General features: G+C 48.4%; 1 protein-coding gene and 1 long non-coding RNA gene across 5 annotated transcripts in view; one reads left to right on the top strand and one right to left on the bottom strand.

The window, feature by feature from the left end:
• The window catches only part of SUSD3 (sushi domain containing 3), a 19,019-nt gene extending 7,663 nt beyond the window's left edge, over positions 1–11,356 (top strand). For all 4 annotated transcript variants that reach the window (XM_084797163.1, XM_084797165.1, XM_084797164.1 and 1 more), the window contains exons 2-5: positions 123–311; positions 1,714–1,861; positions 3,540–3,737; positions 10,844–11,356. In XM_084797163.1, coding sequence (XP_084653289.1) covers positions 123–311; positions 1,714–1,861; positions 3,540–3,737; positions 10,844–11,039 — 731 coding nt within the window. In that variant the 3' untranslated portion in view covers positions 11,040–11,356. The remainder of the gene's footprint in view (positions 1–122; positions 312–1,713; positions 1,862–3,539; positions 3,738–10,843) is intronic.
• Positions 8,028–26,428, bottom strand: LOC311606113. The gene is made up of 4 exons (XR_014782210.1): positions 26,188–26,428; positions 11,914–12,034; positions 11,365–11,557; positions 8,028–9,731 (listed from the first exon to the last, which is right to left on the bottom strand). It is a non-coding gene; the product is annotated as an uncharacterized lncRNA (long non-coding RNA).
• Between the last annotated feature and the right edge of the window lie 20 nt (positions 26,429–26,448).

Consider the following 26,448-nt stretch of genomic DNA (forward strand, 5'->3'; position numbering starts at 1 on the left):
GACCCTATAGATTTATTTAAGGTCAGCCCAACAGCTCTGGTGGGCCTCGTGGGGCGCTGTGGAAGTGCCTCTCTGCCCTCAGCTGTGCACCCCGCAGCATCACAGCCCCCCTTTTTCTCCAGGCACCTGTGCTCAGCTCCATCCACCCCCTCGGGGTACCTTGCAAGTTGTCCGTGGAGATGGCACCTCCTTGGGGACTGTGCTCATGTTCCACTGCCCCTCCGGCCACCAGATGGTGGGGTCTGGTCTCCTCACGTGCGCCTGGAACGGGAGCATCGCCAACTGGTCTTCAGGAAGCCCTATGTGCAAAGGTAAGCCTCCCTGCTTCCTGAGCTGCTACACCAGCTCAGCTGCTTGGTGGGGTGGGGGAGATGGGGGCCCCCAAATCCTGTCACAGCGAAGGTAGTTGGTCCAGTCATAGGCTAGCCCACATTGAGGGTTGTCTTCCCACTGTTGCCTGCTATATCACATCTGAGTACAGACACGGTGCTGGTTCCAACCCCTGCCGCTGCCCTGGCCTCTGACTGGTCACTAGTACCATCTGAGCGGCCACTCTATCATCTGTGAAGAGGGGAGAACAAACCTACCCACCTCCTTACCTACTCTCCCTTCCTTCATGAATGCCTCAGGCAAACCCCGAAGGGTGTTCTAGGTGCTGAGAATTCTAGAAATTGGCAATGCAGAGGGCCGGGACTGTGCCAGCCCTGCATCCCCTGTCTCAGGGAAGGAAGACTCGTGTTCTAGTTGTCTGGTTGTGTGTGTGGAGAGCCTGTCTTGACTGTCCAGGCCTCATGAGTGAAGGATGGTATGTTATGTTAATGCACAAAATCAAAATAGTTTGGTGCTTATATATGCTGCAGGACTTCTCAGGGCCTTTATCATCCTTGTGTTGGCTCAGTCTCTTGAGGTGAGGGTTTTCTGTAAGGACTAGGTTCTGAGAGGCTGAGAACCCAAAATGGTAGGGCTAACCTGTCAGTGTCCTAACTCAGGTCGTGGCCAGGTGTCCCAGGAATGAGCTCTATGTGGTTAGGAGGCCCCTGGGGACAAAGGGCACACACTTGCTTCTTGTGGATGATTGTTACCTGCTGTCCTGTTTCAACAGCATTATCCACCATTGGCCAGAGCATGTCCGGTCTGAGAGTTTAAACTGTAGAGGGTTAGTATGCGGTCAAGAGGCTGAGGATGGGCTGGGGTCCTGAGGTTTAGCTGCCATAGGTATGTTGTGTGTATATGTGTTTGCTCAAATTACAATCTCAGGGTCTTTTTCGAAGAATATTGCTGAGAATCTAATGGAATGTGTTCTCAGTGACCATTAGTTTTGCCCCTTTCAGGGAGATGAGCTGAGAAAGGCCCCTGATAAGTTTTGCTTGCTTGGGCATTATGAAACATGACGCTGCCTTTGCTGGTGTCTTGTGCAGCCCAGGCTGCAGAGGGTGTGGGCCTCCGTCTTGCATTCCTCATTAGAACTTGCCCAGTTTACTATTCTGTGAACTCCTGTGCACCCTGCCAAACCCCGCTGAAATGCCCCTCCCTTTTGAAAATGTCTTCCCTGATAAATCCCTTTAAATATGTTTTCCCCCCAAATCTTTGCCTTAACCACTGGAGCCTGAATGCCTTCCCCTGAAAGCAAAGCCTTCTGAGGGCCCCGCCCTAACGACCCTGGACCTAGCAGGTCCGGGTCAGCTGTGCCAGGAGCTGGTGGTTTTCTTCTAGCTGTACCCCCACATGAGACCTTCGGCTTCAAGGTGGCAGTAATCGCCTCCATCGTGAGCTGCGCCATCATCCTGCTCATGTCTATGGCCTTCCTCACCTGCTGCCTCCTCAAGTGTGTGAAGAAGAGTGAGCAGCGGCGTGCTGACAGGTACAGTGGCCTGGTGTCCTTCTACAAGATGGGCCTAGCTGTGCGTTTGCTTACCACACCTGCCAGGCACCCTGGGGCAATGTCTTGAGGGTCCCACTGATCCATGTATCCTCATGGGTGTAGCCACAGTATGTGGATTTTGGGATCCTGGGGCTGGGCTATGAAGACATAGGATGTACGTGTGTGTGTGTGTGTGTGTGTGTGTGTGTGTGTGTGTGTGAGAGAGAGAGAGAGAGAGAGAGAGAGAGAGAGAGAGAGAGAGAGAGAGAGAGAGAGAGACATATCTTTCTGTCTCTGCGAGTGCAGTTGGTCGTGTATGAATGTGGGTACATGCACATGGAAGTCACAGGAAAATTTGGGTGTTTGTCAGGAATTCTCCTGTCTCCACCTCTGGTCTCCGTGCTGGGATTATAGACACATTATGTGTCCAGCTTTTTACATGGATTTTAGAAATTTGAACTCATGTCTGCATGTTGCACAACAGCTGTTTTTCCCCCACTGAGCCATCTCCCTGTCCCACATACAGGGGACACTTAGTGAACCTGCACACACATAGGACAGTCTATTATCAGGTTAGTGGCTTTTGGGACAGCCACAAATGGATGCTCCACACATCAGGTGGCCATCACTGTCCTCACAGACTGTGGGTCTAGGATTATGGCGTACCTGCCACACCTGGCAATAATTGACTCCTTGTTCACATTGTTTCATTGTGTTAAAGCATCCACATGAACTCACCATGTTACTCACTATTAAGGGTGCTACTGGACCCAGTGAGACAGCTCAGTGGGTCAAAGGTCTCCTGTCTAGTCTGATGACCTGAGTTCTAGTCTTGGAACCCACACGATGGAAGGAGTAACTGATCCCCACAAGCTGTCCTCAGACCTCCACATGTGCTCTGTAGTGCATATGCCTCCCACCACAAAAATGAAAGTATAATTTTTAAAATAAAATCAAAGTTCTATCAGCCAGGAGTAGTGGCACATGCCTATAATCCCAGAGGGAGGCAGAGGCAAGCGGATCTCTGAGGATTTGAGGCCAGCCTCGTTTAAAAAGCAAGTCTACAACAGCAAGGCTGCACAGAGAAACCCTGCCTGGAAAAACAAAAACAATAATTAAAGCTCTGTATTTGCTGTTCAGCACTACAAAAATAAATGAATGAATAAAACTATGTTTTTTAAAAGAGTGCCATTTGTTCTGTGGCACTAACAGCACACCATGTTCAGCAGCCTACTGACTCATGCTAGAACTTTCCACATCTTTTTATTTTTTTATTATTTTATTTTATTTTGTTTTGTTTTTGAGACAAAGTTTCTCTGTGTAACAGCCCTGTCTGTCCTGGGACTGTCTTTGTAGATTAGGCTGCCCTTGAACTCACAGCAGTCCACCTGCCTCTGCTTCCCAAGTGCTGGGATTAAAGGTATGCACCACACGCCAGACTTTATATATCTTATTTGCTAAGTTGCTTTTCACTGGATTCCACACACTTTCTCCTAACCCTGTCCTTGTCCCTGTTCCTGTCCCTTTTCCCTGTCCTGTTAACATCTGAACAGCACAGGTGTCCCACTCTCACTGGGCCACTGCCACCCAGGGCACTGTGGAGGTGTTTCTGCCTGTGCACAGCTGTTGGGAAATGAACAACCCAGCAAGGCCCTGTATCCTAAACTCTCTCCTCTAGGGCGGCACAGCTGTGGTACCAGCTGAGAGGCGAGGACCTGGAGACGGTGCAAGCTGCCTACCTGGGCCTCAAGGGACACAACCACAATAACAGCAGCAGTGTTGGTGGTGGCGCCAGTGGTGGTGGTGGTGGTGGCGGCGGCGGTGGCAAGCCAGGGATTCAGCACAGCCAGGCCCATGACAACCACAGCTTCACCACGTGAGTTACCTAGGTCACAGGCTTGGGGTGCGCTAGGGGTACAGAGGCCCAGGGACCCTTTCTCCAAACTAAGCTCTGCCAGGTCCTGGGACAGTGGCCACCCCACATTCTGGGGACCCTGGTACACTTACTTCTCTGGTGCCTCAACTCCCAACCCCAAAACTGTTCTAGTGCCCTGCCCTGACTGACTTCAAGGCCTCCCAATTGCCTTATCTAGTGTGGGCATCTTGAGTTTACCCTGTGCCCTCCTACTGTGCTGTCTGCTGTGCTCTCCCCTCTCTGCATTCCACATCCCCTCACTTTCTCTTTTTCCCAGTGTCAGGTAGGCTGCAGCTATGGCTCATTCTCCCTTCATGCACTTTATCTTTTTACTGAACTAGTAAAAGCATGCCCTTCTTTGTCTGTCTGCTTGTCTCTCTCTGTGTGTGTGTGTGTGTGTGTGTGTGTGTGTGTGTGTGTGTCTGTCTGTCTGTCTGTCTGTGACTCTAATAGGATCTCATATAGCCCAGGCTGACCTCGGGCTTGCTATGTAGCCAAGGATGACCTTGAACTCCTGGTTGCCCACCTCCACTTTCCAAGTGGGCAGACTTAGTCTGTGCGGTGCTAGGGATTCTATCCAGGGCTTTGTGTATTCAGGGTAAGCACTCTTGTCAACTGAGCCATATCCTCAGGCCCAGGTCGTAACCTTTTCTGACTAGAATCCGGCTACCTTGATGGTAGGTAGAGTAGAGAACACCCCAGGGTTGCTGCTGGCACTGGTGTGCCTGGCTTTGTGCTCAGCATCAGGTCACTGGGCTCTTGAAATGGATTCAGGCTTCTGTCTTTCATGCTATGGACTCCTGAGGGGCAGGCTGGAGGTCTCACAGACACGCTGTCCTGATCAGGGTTCCTACTGCAGCGGTGAGACACAAGCATGTTGTTGGGAAAAGGATTTATTTGGCTTTCACTTTCACATCATAGTCCATCACTGGAGAAAGTCGGGACAGGAACTCAAACCAGACAGGGACCTGGAGGCAGGAAGTGATGCAGAGGCCATGGTCCTACTTACTGGTTTGCTTCCCATGGCTTGCTCAGCCTGTTTTCTTATAGAACCCAGGACCACCAGCCCAGGGGTGGCCCCACCCACAGTAGGCTGGGTTCTACCACATTAAGTACTAACTAAGAAAATACATTCAGAAATTTAGATGCACCAAGATAGGAAGGATGTCTTTTTCAAGGCTGTCAAATACAAATAGCCAAAACACTAAGAATGTAACATTTATATAATTCCTGGTTGTGTCATGGTTCTTCTTGCTATAGGTAATCTATTGTATATATGTGTAATAATATAAATGTATATGTAAAAAAAAATAAAATGCCCTACAGCTAGATCTTATGGAGGAATTTCCTGAATTGAAGTTCCTTCCTTTCAGATAACTCTAGGTTATGTCAAGTTGACATAAAACTAGCCAGAGCAAGTCCAGTATAGGGTTGCACACCTTTATTCCCAACACTTGGGAGGTTGAGGCAGGTAGATCTCTTGAGTTTGGGGCCAGCCTGGTCTATAAGGTACAAAGTGAGTTTTAGGATAGCCAGGGCTACACAGAGAAGCCCTGTCTCAAAAAAACAGAATAAAACAAAATAAACTAACCAGTCCAAACCCATTGTCTCTCTGAGGTTGGCACACTTCCACACTGAGCTGTGAATTCTTGTCATGGGTCTTCTGTGCAGACCTGTAGCAGTTAACTTTTCCCTTGCTGTGATAAGAACAACACGATCAAAAATAGCTTCCAGAAGACAGTTTATTTTGAAGCCAGCAGAAGACAAAACTGAGGATCATTTCTCAACTGCACATGGCAAGCGGAGAGCAAACTGGGAGCCAAGAGAGGCTGTAAACTGTCAAAGCCCACCCCCCAGTCATGTACTTCCTCCAGCAAGGCTGCACCTCCTAAGGCCACCCCCCCAAACAGTGCCACCAGCTGGACAAAGTGTTCAAATATACAAGACTATTTCTCTTTCTCAATCTGCAAGTCCTGATACCTTTGGGGGTCAAGCGACCCTTTCACAGGGCTCACCTAACACCATCAGAAAACACAGATGCTTATATTATGACTCATAACAGTAGCGAAATTACAGTTAAAAAGTCACAACAAAAATAATTTTATGGTTGGGGGGTGGTCACCACAACACAAGGAAGTGTATGAAAGGGTTGCAGCATTAGGAATGCTGAGAACCACTTCACCAGAGTCCTAGGTTGCCAGAGACAAGCCTGTGGTCTCTTGGCTGAGGTTGAGCCCCTCTACTATCAGGACATGAGGGCCTTTTGACCTGTGGGCTCAGGGTCCAAAGTGATCGTCCTGGATCCGCAGTGATTTGGGGGTTACACGAAGGGTGACTTTGTTTATTGACTTAAGATTCTGGTGTCTTACAGAGGCACCACAATGTACACTTTGAGTCTTCTTTCTGTGTTACTTTTGTTCCTGTTGTTTCACAGTGAACTGGTGTTCCCTTTTTTTGCTTGTTGTTGGTTTGGTTTTTTGAGACAGGGTTTCTCTGTGTAGCCTTGGTTGTCTTAGACTCACTTTGTAGACCAGGCTGGCCTTCAACTCACAGCGATCCACCTGCCTCTGCCTCCCGAGTGCTGGGATTAAAGGCGGGCGTCACTAGGCCCGGCTTTGATGTTCTTTTGAGGGGGAAAAAAAAATCAGTTTTTTGAGTCGGGGCCTCATGTAGCCCAAGCTACCCTTAGTCTCACTATGTGGTTGATCATGAACTTGAACTCTGGATTCAGCTGCTTCTACCTCCCAAGTGCAGGGTATTGAAGGCGGTTGGCACCACTCCCAGCAAGAAAGGTTTCACAAATACACAACTGTCCTGGCAGGCTGCCCTCTGCCCCTCCTCACCCCTTCACTTTCTTTGGCTCTGGTGGCTTCTAAGCAGCAGGATCCCTGCATGGCTGCACTCAGCTCTTTCTGATGCCATCCTGGGCCAGCCCGATCTGCTCTTTGCCCCACTAAGCTCACCTAAGGCAGCAGGGCCCCTGCTCAGCCTTTTGGCTCCCCTGTGTGGTCTCTGCTGCTCCACACCTCAGCTGCCTTATTTTTTCTGCAGGAATCAAGATGTACTTGTATCCTCCACTATTTAGATGACCCGAGTCCAGGTCTGTGCCTCTGCCCTGGGCTCATTTGAGAGCTCAGTGGATTATGTCCGTCATTGTTTATTACTGTATCTATCTCTGTATAGGAGAGGAAACTGAGACATGGAGACAGCCACTTGCAGTTCTATGTCATATACGACGTATCAAGTCTGATGTTTTCAAAGGGAGTACCTGTTTTTCTGTGTCATCACATGTTGGAAACTGGCTCTGCCTCCAGGCTTTCCTTCTAATGATGGGTCCTGTTTACTAGGGTGGTCTGAGGGCTTTGAGTCTTATCCTTGATTGACTGCTATGTTTCCCAGGCCTGTTTTTTAATTTCTGGGCTTAACGTATGCTCTTGCCTCAGCCTCTTAAGTAGCTGGAGCTACAGATGTGTGCCTGGCTGTCTTTTTTTTTTTTTTTAATTTTTAAAGATTTATTTTATGTATGTGAGTGCTCTATCTGCATATATGCCTGCAAGCCAGAAGAGGACATCAGATCCCATTATAGATGGTTGTGAGCCACCATGTGGTTGCTGGGAATTGAACTTTGGAAGAGCAGATAATACTCTTAACTGCTGAGCTATCATCTCTCCAGCTCCTTTCTTTCTTAAGTAGCATCTTTGGGCTAATCTTAGGATTGGGTTGTTTAGGTCTGATTGTCCCAGAGTTTTCCGCAAGTTAGTTCAGCCAATTCTTACGAGGAATGTAGCTCTTAGGAACTAATGATTTGTAGTGTGGCTGAGACTGTTTTGGCTAATGCCATTTTCTTTTACATAGTCAGGTCACTTAGGCTTGTTTCCAAACTTTTCTGTCATCCCTCCCCTGGGGCATTTACTCTGTTGCAGTGCTTTGACCAGACCATCCTGTAGGATGGGAGAAGTTAGAAACCATTGCTGGAGGCAACCCGGTACCCAAGATACCTGTAGGTTCACTGGCTGGACTGTGAGGCCCAGACATCCTGGGGGTACTTCTGGGGCCACACATCTACCTCTCCCCACTTTGTGGATACTAGCTGTCAGTCCTTGGAGATTTTACTGTAAATGCTCAACACATAAGGGTCGTCACAGAGCTGTTAGGCAACTGTGTTCACCTTCCTGTTGTGTGACAAAACTTCACCGGGTGACACATGACTGTTCATCACAGATACTGTACAGACACCACCGGAGTCCAGTGTGGTGAGCCAGTGAGTTTTATTGGGGTCATTTACAGGAATATGAGTGAAGGGTCACAGGAGCAGAAAGGACTCAAAGACAGGGTCATCACCAAGGCCCACATGGTGATAGCTCACAAAAGCTGGGAAACTTGGAGCATATTGCAGAGACTGCAGGGGACTTCAGTGGGTTGGAAAGTCCTTTCCAAGTGACACTGTTGGTCTAAACCTCTTGCAGGCAGCTAAACTGGTTTTCTACTGCTTCCAGGCAGCTAGCTGGTCTGGTTTCAGAGTCAGCTTTGCAATGTTTTTCTCAGAGCCTTTCCTTGCAGCTCAGCTTCCTTCTGAGGGAGACTCCAAGCTTCTATTGTTTAGGGGATCTGGTCACTTTCAGGAAGCTCCCTGGTGTTGTTTACCTTCTTGTTTAAGGGACTAACCTGCAGGATGGAATGTCTCAGTCTCAGAGGGAATGGTTACACAGCACTCTTACCTGGGGAGTGGGGCAGCTCTGGGTGACAAGGATGCTCTACCTGGAGTGACCCATCAAAAGATAGAGGATGCTGGCTTGGGGGCCACTCTGAGAGTCCGCTCTAGTCATTATAGCTCTAGAGGGAGGAAGTAGGAAGTGATTCTGAGGCAGCTGAGGCCTTTCTGGGAGCTCTCAGTCTGGTGGTAGGGCCTGAGAAAGGGCTGTCTCAGAGCCAGGAGTGGTGGCGCACACCTTTAATCCCAGCAGAGGCCTAGTCTACAAAGTGAGTCTAGGACAGCCACGGCTACACAGTGAAACCCTGCCCCGCCCTCCAAAAAAAGAGAGGGCTGTCACCAGTCAGGTCTTCCTAACATGGTGGAGGCTTGAAGCCCCTAGCCTTGGGTTCCCAGGAAGAAGGGCGCTCTAGACCTGGGGCCATCTGCCCCTCAGGCAAGGCCCACACTGCCTAAGTGTGCTTTCTGATTTTATGGCATACACTCTAACCAGCCTTGCTGTAGTACTATCCTAAAGTCTTGCAGATGCTTGCTGTCTTCCTAAGGGAAGGTGATGAATTGGTCCCATTCACTGCAAGGTTAAAATGCTTGCGTTAGCTGGGCATCATGGTGCACAACTTTAATCCCAGCACTCTGGAGGCCAGAGGAGCTCTGACTTTGAAGTCATCCTGATCTACGTATCTAGCTCCAGGTCAGCCAGAGCTACACAGAGAGGCTGTGTCTCAAAAGGAAACATCAAAAGAAGAAACTTGGCTGAGAACTGGGAGTATATTATAATAGCTCAATTGGCAGAGGGGCTTGCCTAGCATACACAGAGCCCTGGGTTCAACTCCCACTATAAGCTGGGCTTGATGTCCCCATGTCTGTAATCATTCACCTATTCACAAAACTACTAGGCCATTGCCTTCCCCCCCCCCCCAAAGATTTTATTAATTTATTGTGTATACAGTGTTTGCCTCCATGTATACTTGCATGCCAGAAGAGGGCACCAGATCACATGATAGATCATTGCAAGCCACCATGTGGTTGCTGGGAGTTGAATTCAGGACCTTTGGAAGAGAAGCCAGTGCTCTTCTGAGCCATCTCTCCAGCCCCTAGGCCATTGCTTAATTTCTGATACTGGTAGTTTTCTCGGGAGGGATGAGAGAAAGCAGTGCTCTCTGGGAATGCTTCTGGGAGGTAATGCTGGAAGCAACTGCTCAGGAGAGTCCGCCTGCGGTGCGGGAAGGAGACAGAGATAGCACCTGAGGAAAGGGACACATGTGAGAAGAGGGGTCAGCCAGACAACCTGAAGAAAATAGAAGCCAGTAGTGACAATTTCGGGTTTGGTTTCTTTAAAAAAAAATATATATAAGGCATATTAGAAGAATGTGCTTTCATTGTAATCCCAGGCATGGGCATATGGGGCTGCTTCGGACTGTCCACAGCAGCTGACTATGATTTGCCTCATGCTCTAGCAGAGGCGTGGTTTTGCCAGGTGTAGATAATTTCTGCAACTGTGTGATATGGAAGGATTGTAGACAATATCCCAAGCAGCGGAGCCTGAGGCAAGGCCCGCCTAGATTGCCTTCACCTGGGATAATGTCTGCAGTCCTTCCACAGTGTGATGTTTGGAATTCTGAGAACGGTTTGGGAGGTATATAAATGCTGGAGCCCCGGTAGGCAGGTTGGTGGTTGTTCAGGGAAGTTGGTTGCAGTTTGCTTGCAGTCAGTGGTCAAAGAAGAAACAAAAGGACAGAAATTAGATTCAGGGATTTTCCTAATTCTTCTCTCCCCTTGTGTCCTTGTTTCTCTCCTATCTAGTGTTAGGGGTAAAACTGGGGGGATAAAGGGTGGGAAAAAGAAGAACCCACAAAGTAGCAAAGTCCAGCTACAGAAGAAGCCTCAAGTCTAGGAGCTGGAGATGAGAAGAGGATCGCCAGGTGGGCAGGGCCAGGTTTCCTCAGCCTGGAGAATTTGCCTTGTGTTTGGGGAACGAGGGAGCTGAAAGGGATTGTGGTATAGAAGGTAGTCGACCCAGCTCCAGGCCTCTGATGGGGCAAACCCAGAAGGAGAGGAGATGCCATCTTGTTCCTATCTGGGACATTCCAGAGTCCTGGCCAGGTAGCTGTGCTGCTGTGGGTCTCATGTACTCTGAAACCTCTCCAGAAAGTTCCTTTTCTCTGGAGTTGTCAATGAGAGTGCTAAGAATCCAAGAAGACGAAGTAACCTACTGTGGCAGGGCCTGGGGTAGGACTTAGCAGCAGGAGATGGCCTCTTTGGGCAGTGGTCTAGCCTGAGTCCCATTAAGGCCCCGGGTGACCCCAGAAAAAGCCCATCCCTCTCTAAACATAGCTTCTGCCTCTTCTTCCCACAGAGACGTCAGTGACATCAGAGAGCAGGCTGGCATGACCCGCAGTGTGGACAAAGACCCTTGGACTTTCGGGATAGGAACCGCGAGCTCTGGTGGCTCCCCCAACTCTCCGTGCACCTACGTTAGGGTCCACGCAATGAACTCTGCAGGGGTGGCCCCTGGAATGCCCATGAGGTCCAAAGTGTACCTTCCAGGGTGACCCCACCAGCCAGAGGGTCTGCAACTCAACACTTGTCCAGCTGGAGATGGGCCAGGGCAAGCACCTCCAGCTACAGGGCGCCCTTGGGAGCCTAGCTGACATCAAAGGCTGGGGGCCCCAGCAGGGACTGGTCTGTCATGGAGAAGCCCTCCTCTGGCTGTTACAGGGACCTGCTCATTGAACTGCTACAGGGATGAGGTCCCAAAGAAGCCACACCACAACCAGGGTTCTTTTAAAGAGACTGTGAGACATTTTAAGCAGATGTAGTTTTGCATAATAGAATAGGAAAATATTAATAAATACTTTCAGCAATACAAGTAGTCACCTCATCATCCTCTGGGGCACGGATGTGCTGCCTGGAAGCAGAGACCTTCAGGACTTTATAAAACACGGCAGGGGGGTGGGGGTGGGGGGGTGTGCAGCTCGGTTGGCAGAATTCTTGTCTAGCATCAGAACATGGCTTCGGCGTCCAGCACCACACAAGCCAGGCACAGTAGCTTGCACCTATAATCCCGGGGCTTGGGAGGTGGAAGGTGGAGGATACGAATTTCAGGGTCATCCTCAACCACATAGTAAGTTCAAGGCTAGCCTGAGCTACGTGGGAGAGACACCAAGTAAAATTGTAAATCTCATTTAAGGTAGAGACCACTGTCGCAGTTGCCCATCAGGCAACAGTCATAAAACTGACCGTGTGTTCTCACCCCTGGAGCTTTGGGCTTGCTGCAGACCGTACCGGTGAGCTGCTGGCTACAGGGGACTCATATTGAGCGCTGATTACTCACAGGTCTGGAGTTGTTGCTGGCAGTCAGCAGAGACCTTTTGGAGTCTTGAGTGGGAGTGTCCTCCCTTCCACAGCTCCCCACAGTTTCCTCACCTTATTTCCAAGGTGAGGTGTAGTCTGAACTCCAGGTGGGGCTGTTGCCTTTCAGCCTTCTGCCTTGAAAGTCACTTTGTCCCTTCTTCCACATCCTGCTCACTAGGAAGCTGCATAATCACTGGAGTGGGAAGGCAGAAGAAAGAAGTGCCAGATACGTTTTAAAACCATCACATCTGCTGGGGTTACAGCCATAGTCCTAGCCGCTCAGGTGGTTAAGGCAGAAGGATCACTTACGAGCTGGGAGTTGGAGGCCAGCCTGGACTGCATGGCAAGACCCCATATTTCAAACAGGAGCCTAAAACCCTTCATGGCTCAGTGGTAGAGCCCTTACCTAGCTCCATGTGACTGGGAGTTCAATCTCCAAGTTCAAACCATTGCAGTCACCTGGAAGCCAGCAACTTGTCAAATCAGTTTTATAAAGGCTGGCCCTGCCAGGTGTGGTGGCACATGAGAGGCAGAGGCAGGTGGATGTCGGAGTTTGAGGCCAGTGTGGTCTACATAGTTCCAGGATAGTCAGGACTATGTAGAAAGACCCCATCTCAAACAGGAGCAGGGTGTGGTGGCGCACGCTTTTAATCCCAGTACTCAGGAGGTAGAGGCTGTGGATCACTCTGATTTCGAGGCCAGCCTGGTCTACAAAGTGAGTCTAGGACAGCCAAGGCTACACAGAGAAACCCTGTCTCAAAAAATGAAAAAAAAAGAAACATGAAAAGCTGACTCCAGTAAAGTGGCTCACTCTATAATCCTAGCACTTACCTGAAGGCAGAGGCAGGATTATGGCAAATTCAAGCCTGGCCTGATCTACATAGTAAGATTGTCTCAAATAATATATAAGTGAAAAATTAAAACATACTCCCTAGCCTCAGGCTCACTCTGAAGAGGAAGATTTGTATAGCAAGCTCTATGTGCATGCACACTGTGTATCTGGAGATGCCTTTCTTACTTTAAATTTTGAGTTCACTGTAGCTCAAACTCCCAGTTTTTTGTTTTTGTTTTGAGCCCCATGTTTGTCTTGGCCAGTTAAGAATATACTTGCATTAAGTATACTTGCAGTGCCAGTGAGATATCTCAGTAGATAAAGGTGTCTGCCACTGGGCCTGGTGACTCAAATTCAACTCTCAAGACCCACACAGTGGGAAGAGCAAACCAACTCTGTAGGCTACCTTCTCACCTCAAGACATGCACTGTGGCACATGTACCAGATCTCTGAGTTCGAAGCCAGCCTGGTGTACAGAGTGAGTTCCAGGACAGCCAAGGCTACACAGAAAAAACACTGTCTCAAAAAAAAACTGAAAAAAAATCTATGTATGTACACATGAGTACAAGCACTCCATACAAACCATAAAATGACATTGGAGTCCATGAAACTAAAACTACAGGGGTTCCACCAGGCATGGTGGCACACATCTTTAATCTTAGAGCTCGGGAGGCAGAGGCAGGCAGATCACTGAGTTTGAGACCAGCCTGGTCTACAAAGTGAGTCCAGCATAGTCAAGGCTACACAGAGAAACCCTGTCTCCAGAAAAAAACAAAACAAAAAACAAAAAACTACAGGGGTTATGAGCCACCCAATATGGATCCCCTCAAAGAGTAGTATTAACTCTTTCCTTTTTTTTTTTTTTTTCATGTTTTGAGACACAGTTTCTCTGTGTAGTTCTAGCTGTCCTGGAACTTGCTCTGTAGACCAGGCTGGCCTCAAACTCAAGAGCTCCACCTGCCTTTGCCTCCTGAGTGCTGGGATTAAACACGTGTGTCACCACTGCCTGGCACACAAACATACTTTTAAAAAATTTATATACACTTATAGCCACCCACAATTTGGGATATGGCGTGCCTCTATACACTGGGAAAAGTTGACTGTGTCCTGTGTCTTCCTGGAGGCATAAAGACATGTTGGAGCCATCAGCGAGTCTGAAGAAGTAGATAAGAGGAAACTGGGATGCTACCCTTAGACCCAAAGGCTCCTTGGCTGCTGTTTCTTACATAAACAATGAATTTATACCTGATAGAAGTCACACTGTCTCTCTGATGAATGCACCACCATTATATATTTATTTACTATAAACAATTTTGTTATATTTTATATAAGTATATATTAATTTTAACAGAATTAAAATATTATCTATTTAAAATCCCAGCTAAGAAAGCCACTGGGTGTTTTATGTTCTCAGGATCAAATCTGCGGACACCTTTGCCCTGATGCCTTCATGTCGTGTAGGTTTCCAGGCCAGTGGCATGTAGGCTGGCAGCATCAGAACAGCTCTCTCCCATCTTTGGTTGACTGGAGAGCAGTGTTCTGAGGGTCTTATGGCCTCAGCTCCAGGTCAGGTCAGCTTTGCTCCAGTGGATTTGGACGCTGGTCAGAATCAGCTCAGCTTTTCCCAGAATTTCAGTTCACCAACCAGTGTAGTAACTGGCGTTTGGCTGCTTTGTGGGTTCTTCTTTCTTCCACCCTTCTTCACCCCTTTTCTTCTACCCTTTCAACCCCCGACACTAGATAGAAGAGGAAAAAAAGGATAGAGAGGAAAGGAAAGAGAACCCTGAATAAAGTTGGAGGTCCAAAAGGGGGCGACATTATCATTAGACTACTTCCTGCTGATCTGGGCATCAGGCTCCTTGGGGGAAATTTGATCTTCACTGTCAGGATCTCTAATTTCTTCTTGTTTCTTCTCGGATCACGACTACTTAACAAAATGCCACCAAGAGCAACCAGCAACAACCAACAACTCACCACATCTCTCCGTGCCCTAGCTTTTGTTTTGTTTTGTTTTGTTTTTGAGACAGGGTCTCTCTGTGTAGCCTTGGCTGTCCCAAACTCACTCTATAGACCAGGCTGGCCTCGAACTCACAGTGATTCACCTGCCTCTGCCTCCCAAGTGCTGGGATTAAAGGCGTGCACCACCACGCTCAGCTTTATGTTTTTAAAGAAATCAAAACTCTAAAACTGTCACTACAAACCAGGGTTTAGATGGACAACAAAAGTCTCTGGGTTCCACTACGATCCAGTCCCTGACTCGTGACGGTACTCAACATGGCAGAGGCTGGGCACCCCACAATTTAGTGTATAAATTTTTGTTGTTGTTGTTTTTGTTTTTCAAGACAGGGTTTCTCTGTATAGTCTTGGCTATCCTAGACTCGCTTTGTAGCCCAGGCTGGCTTTGAGCTCATGGCAATCCGCCTGCCTCTGCCTTCCGAGCGGGGGGATTAAAGGCGTGCGCCACCATGCACAGCATTTTTTTTTTAACATTTAGCTATTTTTTTTATGGGTGTGAGTGTTTTGCCTCTGTGTATTTGAGTGCCCACAGAAAGCAGAAGAGGGCACTGGATTAGCCCTGGATTAGAATTTACAGACAGTGTGGATCGTGTGGTTGCCAGGAATAGAACCCAGGTCCTCTCCAAAAGTTAGGAAGTATTTGAACTGCTGAGCTATCCCTCTGGTCCCAGCCTTTTTACTTTTCTGTTGGAGACATTGTTTCACTAAGGTTGGCTAGTCCCTCCCCCCCCCACAAGACAGGGTTTCTCTGTGTAGCCTTGGCTGTCCTGGGCTCACTTTGTAGACCAGGCTGGCCTTGAACTCACAGCAATCCACCTGCCTCTGCCTCCCGAGTGCTAGGATTAAAGGTGTGCACCACCACTACCCAGCTGGTTGGCTAGTCTTATATTCAAATAATTCCTGCCTTAGTACCCCAAATAGCTGTGATGATGGTCCCAAGTTACCAGGGACCCTACAGTTCTGTCTTTAGTTTGTGAGATGGGGGTTTTACTTCCTTGCCCAGGGTAGCCTCCTGTTTGTGTGCTCAAGAGATTGTTCAGGGGCTGGAGAGATGGCTCACAGGTTAAGAGCACTGACTGCTCTTCCAGAGGTCATGAGTTCAATTCCCAGCAACCACATGGTGGCTCACAATCATTTGGAATGAGATCTGGTGCCCTCTTCTGGCATGAAGGTGTATATGCAGGCAGAGCACTGTATATGTAATAATAAATAAATAAATCTTTTTAAGAAAAGAGAGAGACCATTCTGCTTCAGGCTGCAAAGTAGTAGGTAGCACCCTCACTGTGCACCAAAACAGCCCAGTTCCTACACCCCACCCCCTTTTTGCGACTGTATTTCCTGGAGCCCAGGTAGCCCTGAATTGAAAATGACCCTGAGCCCCTCCTGTTCTTCCTGTCTCTACCTTCCAAGTGCTATACTGTCAGGCACATGCTATCACAACCAGTTTATGTACTGCTAGAGCTCAAAACCAGGCTGTCTCTAGCAGACACTAAAATGAGCCACATCCTCAACTATTTGCTTCCCTTTTAAGCCTGAAAACTAGTGCACCATTTGGATGAGCCACATTCTGCTGCGTCTTTCATCCGCTGGCCAACCTGTGAACGGACTCAGCTTCTCTGTCACCGCATGCGATGCTGCTATGCACATGGATGTGGCCATCTTTCTTTGAGATTTGGCTTTCCATTCTTTTGTTGATAAACTAGAGCAGATCACCCTAAGACCACTGGAACCCCAAGACCGTGTCTCTCACACTTTGAGCTCCAAACTGCCTGGCCCGCGCACCCTCACGTGATCTTCCAGTGACTTCCTGACATCGCTCCTATTGCTGGTCCCCTGACGCCACTCCGGCTACACTGGCTGTCCCACAAATACAGAAAGGCCACTCTTGGATCCTGAATGCACGATAGAAAGAACACTTCCCCTGTTAGCCGGTTGCACCCTCACTTCAGCCAGCTCTGGGCTCTGATGTAGGCAGTTGGTGAGCACTTCTGAGTCCGCACAAGGTCGTGGTGTTGGTCCTCAGCACCATATGTGCAGGCACACCCAAGCTAAGAAGCATCTGTCTCCACTGGCTTATGGGTATATAAACTCATGATATGACCACTCTGTGATATAGTTAAAGGGAAGAAGGGTTTGACTGTAGGCATTAGATGATGCTAGAGACATCAGGAAGAGTCCAGGGCAGAGAGAGAAAGAAGTAGGCTGAACATGGCCAGCAGAACCCATGGCCTGGGCCATCTGTGCGACAAGGGAGAATGAAAACAGCAGGGGAGAGAGAATAGAGAAAACATAGCAGAGAAGCAGGAGTGGGGGGGGGGGAGGGAGGGATGGGAGGGAGGGGGGAGAGAACTCACATAGTGAGAAACAGCAGAGTTATAAGGAGGATGAGTACCTGCAGGGAGGGAGCCTGTGAGCTGGAGGGTGGGTAGGGTAGGGCAGGGCATGAGAAGGGCTAGGATGCTAGCTAGCATGGATTTTGAAATATGTAAAAGGTACTTGTGATACTGGGGGAGCCTGGAGGCCGCCATCTCATAGGCTGATTGGTCCCTTCTGCCAGAGGTAAAGGAAATGACTCCTTTGGTAGATGGGAACCAGCTTCACGGGGACTCCACCAAAAATCCTCCTATAGTCCAGGTGGAGCTCACTGGACTGACTGGCTTTTGGAGTTTGGGAATTCGCGTTTCCTTTGGACCTAACATTCCAGCCTTTTGTTAATGAAAAGGAGGAATGTAATCAATCTCTTCTGTAACTATTTCTCAGCTGAAATTAGGATGTCATTGTTAGGGCCCAGGAAGGCTGGAAAGACAGTCAAATGCCAGAGGGAAGGGCATTCAGGCAATGGTAGGGGGCATCTGTCAGAAGCATCTGGTTGGCCCACCCACCCTGAAGAGACAGGGAGCAATCTCATTGGCTAGACTGGTTTACATAGGCTTTCAGCAAGTCCATGGATAGTCAGTTCACACTTGGGAGCTGGCACGGGAACCAGTTTCACAAATCCCACCAGGAATCCTCCTATAGCACAGGCTGAGCTCACTGAACCACCTGTGGGAGTTTGGGGAATTGGAGTTTCAGGCTGTTGTGGAGTAGCTTTCAGGCCACAGCTGATTCTTGGATGGTGTCTGTCACCTGAGTGGAAATCAGCCATGTTAGACATACACTAGGGACTGAAGGTAAAGTTAAGGAGGTTAGGGGGAAATCTTTATCTTGGGTGTACACTGTGGTCCCAGTAGTTGCGGGTATGGACCAGGGGAAGGAAAGAGTCCATGCTCAGGGACAGGCAGCAGATGGGGCTGTTAACGGCCAGGAGTACTTCTCTGGACACATTTTGACCAGTGACAGGAGGATCCACAGTTACGACTCCCTGAAGCTTACATGTATTTTTAAATATATATTAAATTACATGTACATTAATAATATATATAAAATTTACATGACAGAGGTTTTCAGCACCATGGGAAGCACTTTTCAATCTATACTTAGAAAACAACCAAAGGAAATTTGACCCTGTGGTTAAGACTAGATTAATATCTTATCAGAACTACACTGACTAACACATTAATCTCTGAACTTTTGAAGTCTTTTTGTTTTGTTTTTTTGTTTTTTTCGAGACAGGGTTTCTCTGTGTTAGCCTTGACTGTCCTGGACTTTAATCCCAAGTGCTGGGATTAAAGGCGTGTGCCACAAGTAGTAAACATCGAACCCCTACTCTGATCTAGCCAATGGACAGGACATTCTCGACAGTTATGTGGAGAGCGGCGACTAACGCTGACATGAACTCTGGTGCCCCATATTTGACCACCTTCCCTTGGTGGGGAGGCTTAGTGGCACTCAAAGAAAGAATGAGCAGGCTACCAAGATGAGACTTGATAGCCTATGACCATATAGTGGGGGAGGAGGTCCTCCTCAGTCATAGACTTAGGGGAGGGGAATAAGGTGAAAGTGGGATGGAGGGAGGAACAGGAGGATACAAGTGATAGGATAACAATTGAGTTGTACCCTGAATAAAAAAAAAAAAAAAAAAAGGCATGTGCCACCACATCCGGTTTTATTACAAGTTTTTAAGATAACCTTTTGATACAGATTTTTTTTTAAATCCACACACAATCAATGTACAAATCCTGACATAAAAAGAATTTACATAATAGTCTTTCAACTCTTGAGATAAAGTTTATATTTCAGCAAAGTTTAAGAGCTATAAGAGAGAGAAGTATTTAGAGAGTTAGACAAAACCAAGAAAAGGAGTGTGAGAGAAGCAACTGTAATCCCTACTGGGAACAGCTTACATTTTAGCTGTTTAAGTACATACTGTCTTTCCCTGGGTTGCTTTGTTTTGGTCTCCTCCCTGTCACAAAGTAAGGTGGCCCACCTGACCTAGGATAGAGATTTTGGAGGAAAACTTTTAAAGAAGTATGCTAGGCCTGGAGGGAGAGGGCCATAACTCAACTCTAGAACCGTCATTTGATAGAGCCGAACAACACAAAACAAAAGTTTAATGTTACCTATACCCCAAAGACAACTGAATCTATCAATCAGAGAGTGAGATGAGTAAGCAGAGCAAAGATTTAGAGATAAGAGATTTTTGAGAGAGCAGAGAAACTGTCGGAATAAGAAACTTTGGGGGGCTGGAGAAATGGCTCAGAGGTTAAGAGCACTGACTGCCCTTCCAAAGGTCCTGAGTTCAATTCCCAGCAACCACATGGTGGCTCACAGCCATCTATAATGTGATCTGATGCCCTCTTCTGGGGGGCACACATGTGTGCAGATCTCTGTATGCATAATAAATAAATAAATCTTTAAAAAAGATTGGGGTCATCTATTTGTGTGTAAGTTGTTGAAATCTGTGCGAATTTGGAAATCTTGTGTGCCATTTTAGGCCAAGCCGTCTGCAGCAGGGCAGACGGGTTTAGTGGAATCTCTGAGGCCCAATAGGAAAAGAGATTAGAGAAGGCAGCTGAGGAGCACTCAGAGCGGGAAGGGCCCATGGTTAGAGAGTGGAGCAAGCAGAAAGAAGACATCCTTTAGAAGAGGGTGAAGAGGAGCTGGGTGAGCAAAACGGGATTTTCTTAGAAACTGCCAGAAGATGGAACAATGGCATGGAGACCTTTTATATTTATTATAAGCTCATGACACTATAGCTGGGCATAGTCTCAGCTATTTTAATCCAATTATACTGGCCTGGTCTACATCTCACCACACCCTATAGCCCATCACCTGTCCATCTTAGTCTCTAGGCCTGGCTCCTGGTACTTCCTCCGTGTCCTATTGGCGACTGATGTGCCTAAGATTCCTTCCCAGAGTCCCTGTCTCTGCCAGAAGTCCTGCCTCCCTCTCTTGCCTCAGCTATTGACTGTTCATCTCCTTATTTAGCCAATCAGAAGGTGATGCAGAATGATGTTTACAGAACACTCAGACCGGAGATACTTAATAATGCCAAAATCCATCCAAAATCCTCAACTCTCTGGGTACAGAAACCAACAGTTGAATAATACAAGAGCAATCTTTACACAGTGCACAAATACATCACTCCAACAGGAGTGATCCTAACGTCTTAGAGACCCCCGGAGGGCACAACAGAAGCCGCCCGGCAGACCTGCTGGATTGAAACAACAGGCTCCAGAGAGCCAAGGAGAGGGACAGAGACAAAGCAGGCAGCTCCCAGAGGGAGGTAAAGAGAAACAAGTGGTTAGCCAAGGTTGGAGATGGTTAAGTACCAGGAGGGAGCTGAGGCGGGGGGTGGGGGTGGGGAGCGCGCAGTTATACAGAGAATAAGTAGAATAAGTAGCTGTGGGGTGGGAACCTGTGAGCCCAAGGGAGTTGAGTACGGTGAGGGATGAGAAAGGCTAGGATGCTAGCATGGAGTCTGAACTGTGTAAAAGGTACCTGTGGTACTGAGGGAGCCCGGAGGCCAGCATGAGCTTTGATATGCTAATAGGCACCACATACAGTTGTGGCCAGCCTCATCTACTTTGTGGGGTCTTCTTTTTTCTACCCTACTCCACCATTTTTCTTTCTTTCTTTCTTTCTTTTCTTTCTTTCTTTCTTTCTTTCTTTCGACACGGTTTCTCTGTGTAGTCCCAGCTGTAACCAGGCTGGCCTCAAACTCACAGAGATCCACCTGCCTCAGCCTCCCGACTGCTGGGATTAAAGGAGGCACCAGGGTTCTCCACCCCTTTTCTTTCACCCTTCCAACCCCCCAACACTAGATAAAACAGAAAAAGGGGGTAAAGAGGAAAGGGATCCCTGAGTACAGTCAGGAGTTGGAAATGGGGGGCATGTTATCATTAGACGACTTCCTGCTGTTTAGGGGCATCAGGTCTTTGGGGCAAGTTTGATCTTCGCCATCAAGATATCTAATTTCTTCCTGTTGTTGTTTCTTTGTTGCATACAACTAATTAATAAACCACACCCACAGCAACCAGCAACCAGTCAACAAGCCACCACCAACTCACCCCACCTCTTGGGGCCCCAGCATTTATAATGCCCTCTAAAAAGTCCCCAGAATTCCAAACGTTTCACAACTGCAGAAACTATCAGCAGCTGGCAAAATCATGTCCCTGGCACAGCATGAGGCAATTCATAGTCAGGTGCTGTGAGGCAGCCCCATATCCCCAAACCTGGGATTAAAACCAAAATATATTCTTTTTTTTCTTAAAGATTTATTTATTATGTACACAGTGCTCTGCCTGCATGTACATCTGCAAGTCACAAGAGGGCATCAGATCACATTATAGATGGTTGTGAGCCACCATGTGGTTGCTGGGAATTGAACGCAGGACCTTTGGAAGGGCAGTCAGTGCTCTTAACCTCTGAGCCATCTCTCCAGCCCCATATATTCTTATATGTGCTTTTTAAAGAAGCCAAATTTCCAAAATTCTCACTATATATAGCCTATGTCTCTTCTATCAGAGATATGGGAAATGACTCCTTTTAGTAGATGGGAACCAGTTTCTCAAGTTCCTGACAAATACTGGCTTTCATTTAACCGCCAAAAATCCTTCTATAGTCCAGGTTGAACTCACTGGTGTTGGTGTAATGCTATTATGCACTGTGTAATGTAGGCTTTGACATTTTCCCAACCTACTTTATTTGGGGTTCTTTAATGTTTATACCTCCCTTCCAACCCATCTACCCTAGATAGGAGAGAAAAGAGGTTAATGGTAACAGGAGAAGTAGACCTTTTCGGACTCAGTTCCAGCGATTCTCCTGGCGTAGTTGGCAGGATTTCAGCAGCCCAGCAATTCAACCAAAGTTGCTGCTGGAACTTGGAGCAGCAGCCAGAGCCTGGGGCCCTGAAGCCTTCTCTAGAACAGTTCTGTCTAGGAGTGTCTCGAAGTGGAGTGATGAACAGCCAAACAACACACCAAGACCCAAAAAGCCCCACCTCCTGTTTTGGAGATATATATATATATATATATCCTCTCAAGAGTCTGTACTAAGATGTGTTTCAGCTGGTAAAAACCAAGGCCCTGAACGAGGTGGGTCATCTTCTAGTGGATAAACATCACCTGCTCTCGCACAAGTCTGTTCCCCATCTCACACTTGGGATCAAACCTAAAACATGCTTATATCCACTACAGTGTAAAGATCATCCCTGTAAAGCCGGGCGGTGGTGGCGCACACCTTTAATCCCAGCACTTGGGAGGCAGAGGCAGGTGGATTGCTGTGAGTTCGAGGCCAGCCTGGTCTACAAAATGAGTCCAGGACAATCAAGGCTACACAGAGAAACCCTGTCTCGAAAAACCAAAACAGAAAAAGAAAGAAAGAAAGATCATCCTTGTATTACTCAGGTACTGGTTTCTATGCCCCATATCTGGTTGCAATGTGGACATGGCATTGTAATGCTTAGTCTAAGAATCTCCTGTCTCAAGTTTGTGTAAACATGGCTCTCCATTTATTCTCTGATTTGTCAATAAAGCTGATCAGCCAACACCTGAGCTGAAGAGAGAATAGGGCTGGACTTCTGTTTCTAGCAAGGGGTAGGGTAAAGGGGATTTGGCCACAAGGAGAGGTCTAGGAGGGAGGATGAGAAAACAGCTGGAACAGAGAAAGCCATAAAATGCAAATATCTGGGGGATTTGGGCTGGGAGGTAGCTAGGGTAGCTCAGAGGATTAATGCAGACCAACATTGCTCAGTTATTGTGCATAGAAACTTGTTGAATAAAACTAAAGACTCTGTCTCGTTTATTTGGGGGCTAGCTAGGTTAGAGATAAACACCAACTTTAAATTTCATACTTTACACTGGGATCCCTTTTGGAGTTTGGGGAATTGGGGTTCCCTTTGTACCTAACAGTGTGGGTCAGGAGTTCAGGCTGTGCTGAGCACTTCTGGCTCAAGGCTTCATAATGCCATAGTCAAATGTCAGCTGGCTAGGCAGTGTCACCTGATGGGATAGCTGGTGTGCATGTCTGCATAGCTGGGGTGCAGTCTGGATAGCTGGTGTGCATGCCTGGATAGCTGGTGTGCATGTCTGGATAGCTGGTGTGCACGTCTGCATAGCTGGTGTGCATGTCTGGATAGCTGGTGTGCATGTCTGCATGGGTGGTGTGCATGTCTGGATAGCTGGTGTGCATGTCTGGATAGCTGGGGTGCATGTCTGGATAGTTGGTGTGCATGTCTGCATAGCTGGGGTGCATGCCTGGATAGCTGGTGTGCACGTCTGCATAGCTGGTGTGCATGCCTGGATAGCTGGTGTGCATGTCTGCATGGGTGGTGTGCATGTCTGGATAGCTGGTGTGCATGTCTGGATAGCTGGGGTGCACGTCTGCATAGCTGGTGTGCATGTCTGCATAGCTGGTGTGCATGTCTGCATAGCTGGTGTGCATGTCTGGATAGTTGGTGTGCATGTCTGGATAGCTGGTGTGCATGCCTGCATAGCTGGTGTGCATGCCTGCATAGCTGGTGTGCATGTCTGCATAGCTGGGGTGCATGTCTGGATAGCTGGTGTGCATGTCTGCATAGCTGGGGTGCATGTCTGGATAGCTGGTGTGCACGTCTGCATAGCTGGTGTGCATGTCTGGATAGTTGGTGTGCATGTCTGCATAGCTGGGGTGCATGTCTGGATAGCTGGGGTGCATGTCTGGATAGCTGGTGTGCATGTCTGGATAGCTGGTGTGCACGTCTGCATAGCTGGTGTGCATGTCTGGATAGTTGGTGTGCATGTCTGCATAGCTGGGGTGCATGCCTGGATAGCTGGTGTGCATGTCTGGATAACTGGGGTGCATGTCTGCATGGGTGGTGTGCATGTCTGCATAGCTGGTGTGCATGTCTACATAGCTGGTGTGCATGTCTGGGTAGTTGGTGTGCATGTTTGCATAGCTGGTGTACATGCCTAGATAGCTTAGTTTACATGTCTGGAGCACGGTGCCAGCATCTCCTGAACACATGGCAAAGGTCTTCCTGGTAGGAGGCTCAGTGGCAGACACAGTGAGAGGCAGCAAGCTTTCCTTCACTACAAAGCTCTTCCTCAGAACCCACTAATCCCCTAATCCACTAACTCACAGATGGATGGAGCCATTTGAGAGGGCAGAGCCTTAAGCACCTCCTGGCAGTCCAACCTGGTCACACCTCTCTGTATGGATTAAACTGAGTGAGTTTGAGCTGTGGGTTAGCCAGAGACTCCCTTGCACTGTGTGTGTGTGTGTGTGTGTGTGAGCTGCATATGATGACCACTGTGTGTGTGTGTGTGTGTGTGTGTGTGTGTGTGTGTGCTGCATATGATGACCAGAATTTGCATCACAGATGTATCTGGGCGCTGTGGATCTGAACTCAGGCCTTCATCCTAATCCCCTTTCCTCGGTCCCATTACTCCAGATGTTGCCTTCCTTTTTATTTTTTGTGTCTCCTCTATGCCAGGCTCTCCTTAAACAACATCGAGAAGGACGACTTTGAATTTCTGGTCTACCTGCCTCTGCCTCCTGAGTACTGGAGTGCACACTGCCATGCCCAGTTGATGTGGGGCTTGAGCTGTACCTAACCCAGGGCTTCATCATGCTGGGCAAGCAAGCACTCCACCCCCTGAGCTACAGCCCCAGGCCTCTTGGTGCCTCTCAATGTTGTATCTGCCAGGCCTCCACCACCCACTCCTTGGCTATAAACCCAACTCTGTTCTTACAGTCTTCAGGATAAAGTTGAGCTATCTTCTGAGGCTAGATTTTATTCGGTCCCTCTCCTACCGCGGGCCTGAGTAAAGCTCTGGCTTCCTTTGACGATGTCTAAAGAAAGGGGCTGCCAGCTGCTTTGCCAAAGGGGAGGGGCAACATCAGTGGGGGCTCTAGAAGTCTGCACAGCCTTTCCACGTTCAAGTCCCTTAAGTAAACAGCTCCTTCCAGCAGGTAAGGAGCAGCCTGTGGCCACCCTACCCCGACCCTAGGGGAGAGGAGGGCCTATCCCTAGACCCAGGGAGTACCTTGTATCTCTTGTAGATCCTGGTGTGGACATCAGTGTGCTTTGTAGCCCCTTGTGTACCTGTAGCAGTCCTGTCATAGACCAAGGCCTCCTATGTATGTATGTGTATGTGTATGTGTATGTGTATGTGGGGCGGTGGGGGCTCCTATATGGTCTAGCATGTAGAATGTCTGTGAGCTGGGGCGGTGTCCTTGCACCAAATGTTGTACAAACTCTGGAGTGCCAAGGAGCAAACAACCTACAGTTGGGATGCCATCAGGCTGCCAGACCTGGGGTAGGGGCTTGCTTCAGGCCTCATTTTCCCTCATGGGACCAAGTAAGGTCCTCGGATGCAGAAGATGGATCGTCTATAAATGGGTGATACTGGGAGCTCTCAGTCTCACCCCCACTGCTAAAACACAGTGATGGATATGGAATAATCGGGGTCAACTGTACCCCAGAGAACCTTCAGAATGGTCCCAATGGGGCCTGTGCAGGGGCTCCTGCAGCATGTAGCCTCTGGATCTAGAACAGACTTGCCCATGCACACACGTAGGTCGGCTGTACACAGAAGATTTGCCTGAGGCCACACATTGTATAATGAAGGAAACTGAGGCGCAGTCAGACTAAATGACTTCCCTCATTAGGTTGCAATGCCAGGCACTTGTTCCCTTTTGTAAATGGAGGACTTGAGAGAAGTCTGATCCACCAAGCTCATTGTTAGTCTCAATTTGTCGCTGTTGAGGCACTGTCGACTTTGGTGGATCCCTGGGTGTCAGTGAATGCCCAGCAGCCTTTTTTTTTTTTTTAAATCCAGGTCTGTCCTCCTACGTGACCTTGGGTAATTCTCGTCTCTTTTTAAGACTCGGTTTCTTGCCGGGCATGGTGGCGCATGCCTTTAATCCCAGCACTCGGGAGGCAGAGGCAGGCGGATCACTGTGAGTTCGAGGCCAGCCTGGTCTACAAAGCGAGTCTAGGACAGCCAAGGCTACACAGAGAAACCTTGTCTCAAAAAAAAAAAAAAAAAAAAAGACTCGGTTTCTTCATCCAGGACATGGGGGTGGAGCGGCCAAGGCACAGCATCAGAAAACAGAGCCAAGAAACACACACCTACCTCCTAGCCTCTGCAAACAGCAGGCACCGAGCCCGAAGGAGGGGCGAGGCATACACGAAGGGGCGCGGACCCCAGGAGCTATTGGAGAAGCTGTGCTTGGGGTGAGCCTTGAGCAGGGCCGGGCTTGAGTTCTCTGGTCCAGGCTGGGACCCGGGCAGTACTGAGCTTCTCGGCTAAGTCATTTAAACCGGCTGAGGCGGGACTCCCGACACCAGGACAGCCAAAGCTCCTCAGGGGTGGGGCTCGCTGGGGCACGTGGTT

The sequence above is a fragment of the Acomys minous genome (assembly GCF_964271855.1).
Source record: "Acomys minous genome assembly, chromosome: 9".
NCBI classification, from domain to species: domain Eukaryota; kingdom Metazoa; phylum Chordata; class Mammalia; order Rodentia; family Muridae; genus Acomys; species Acomys minous.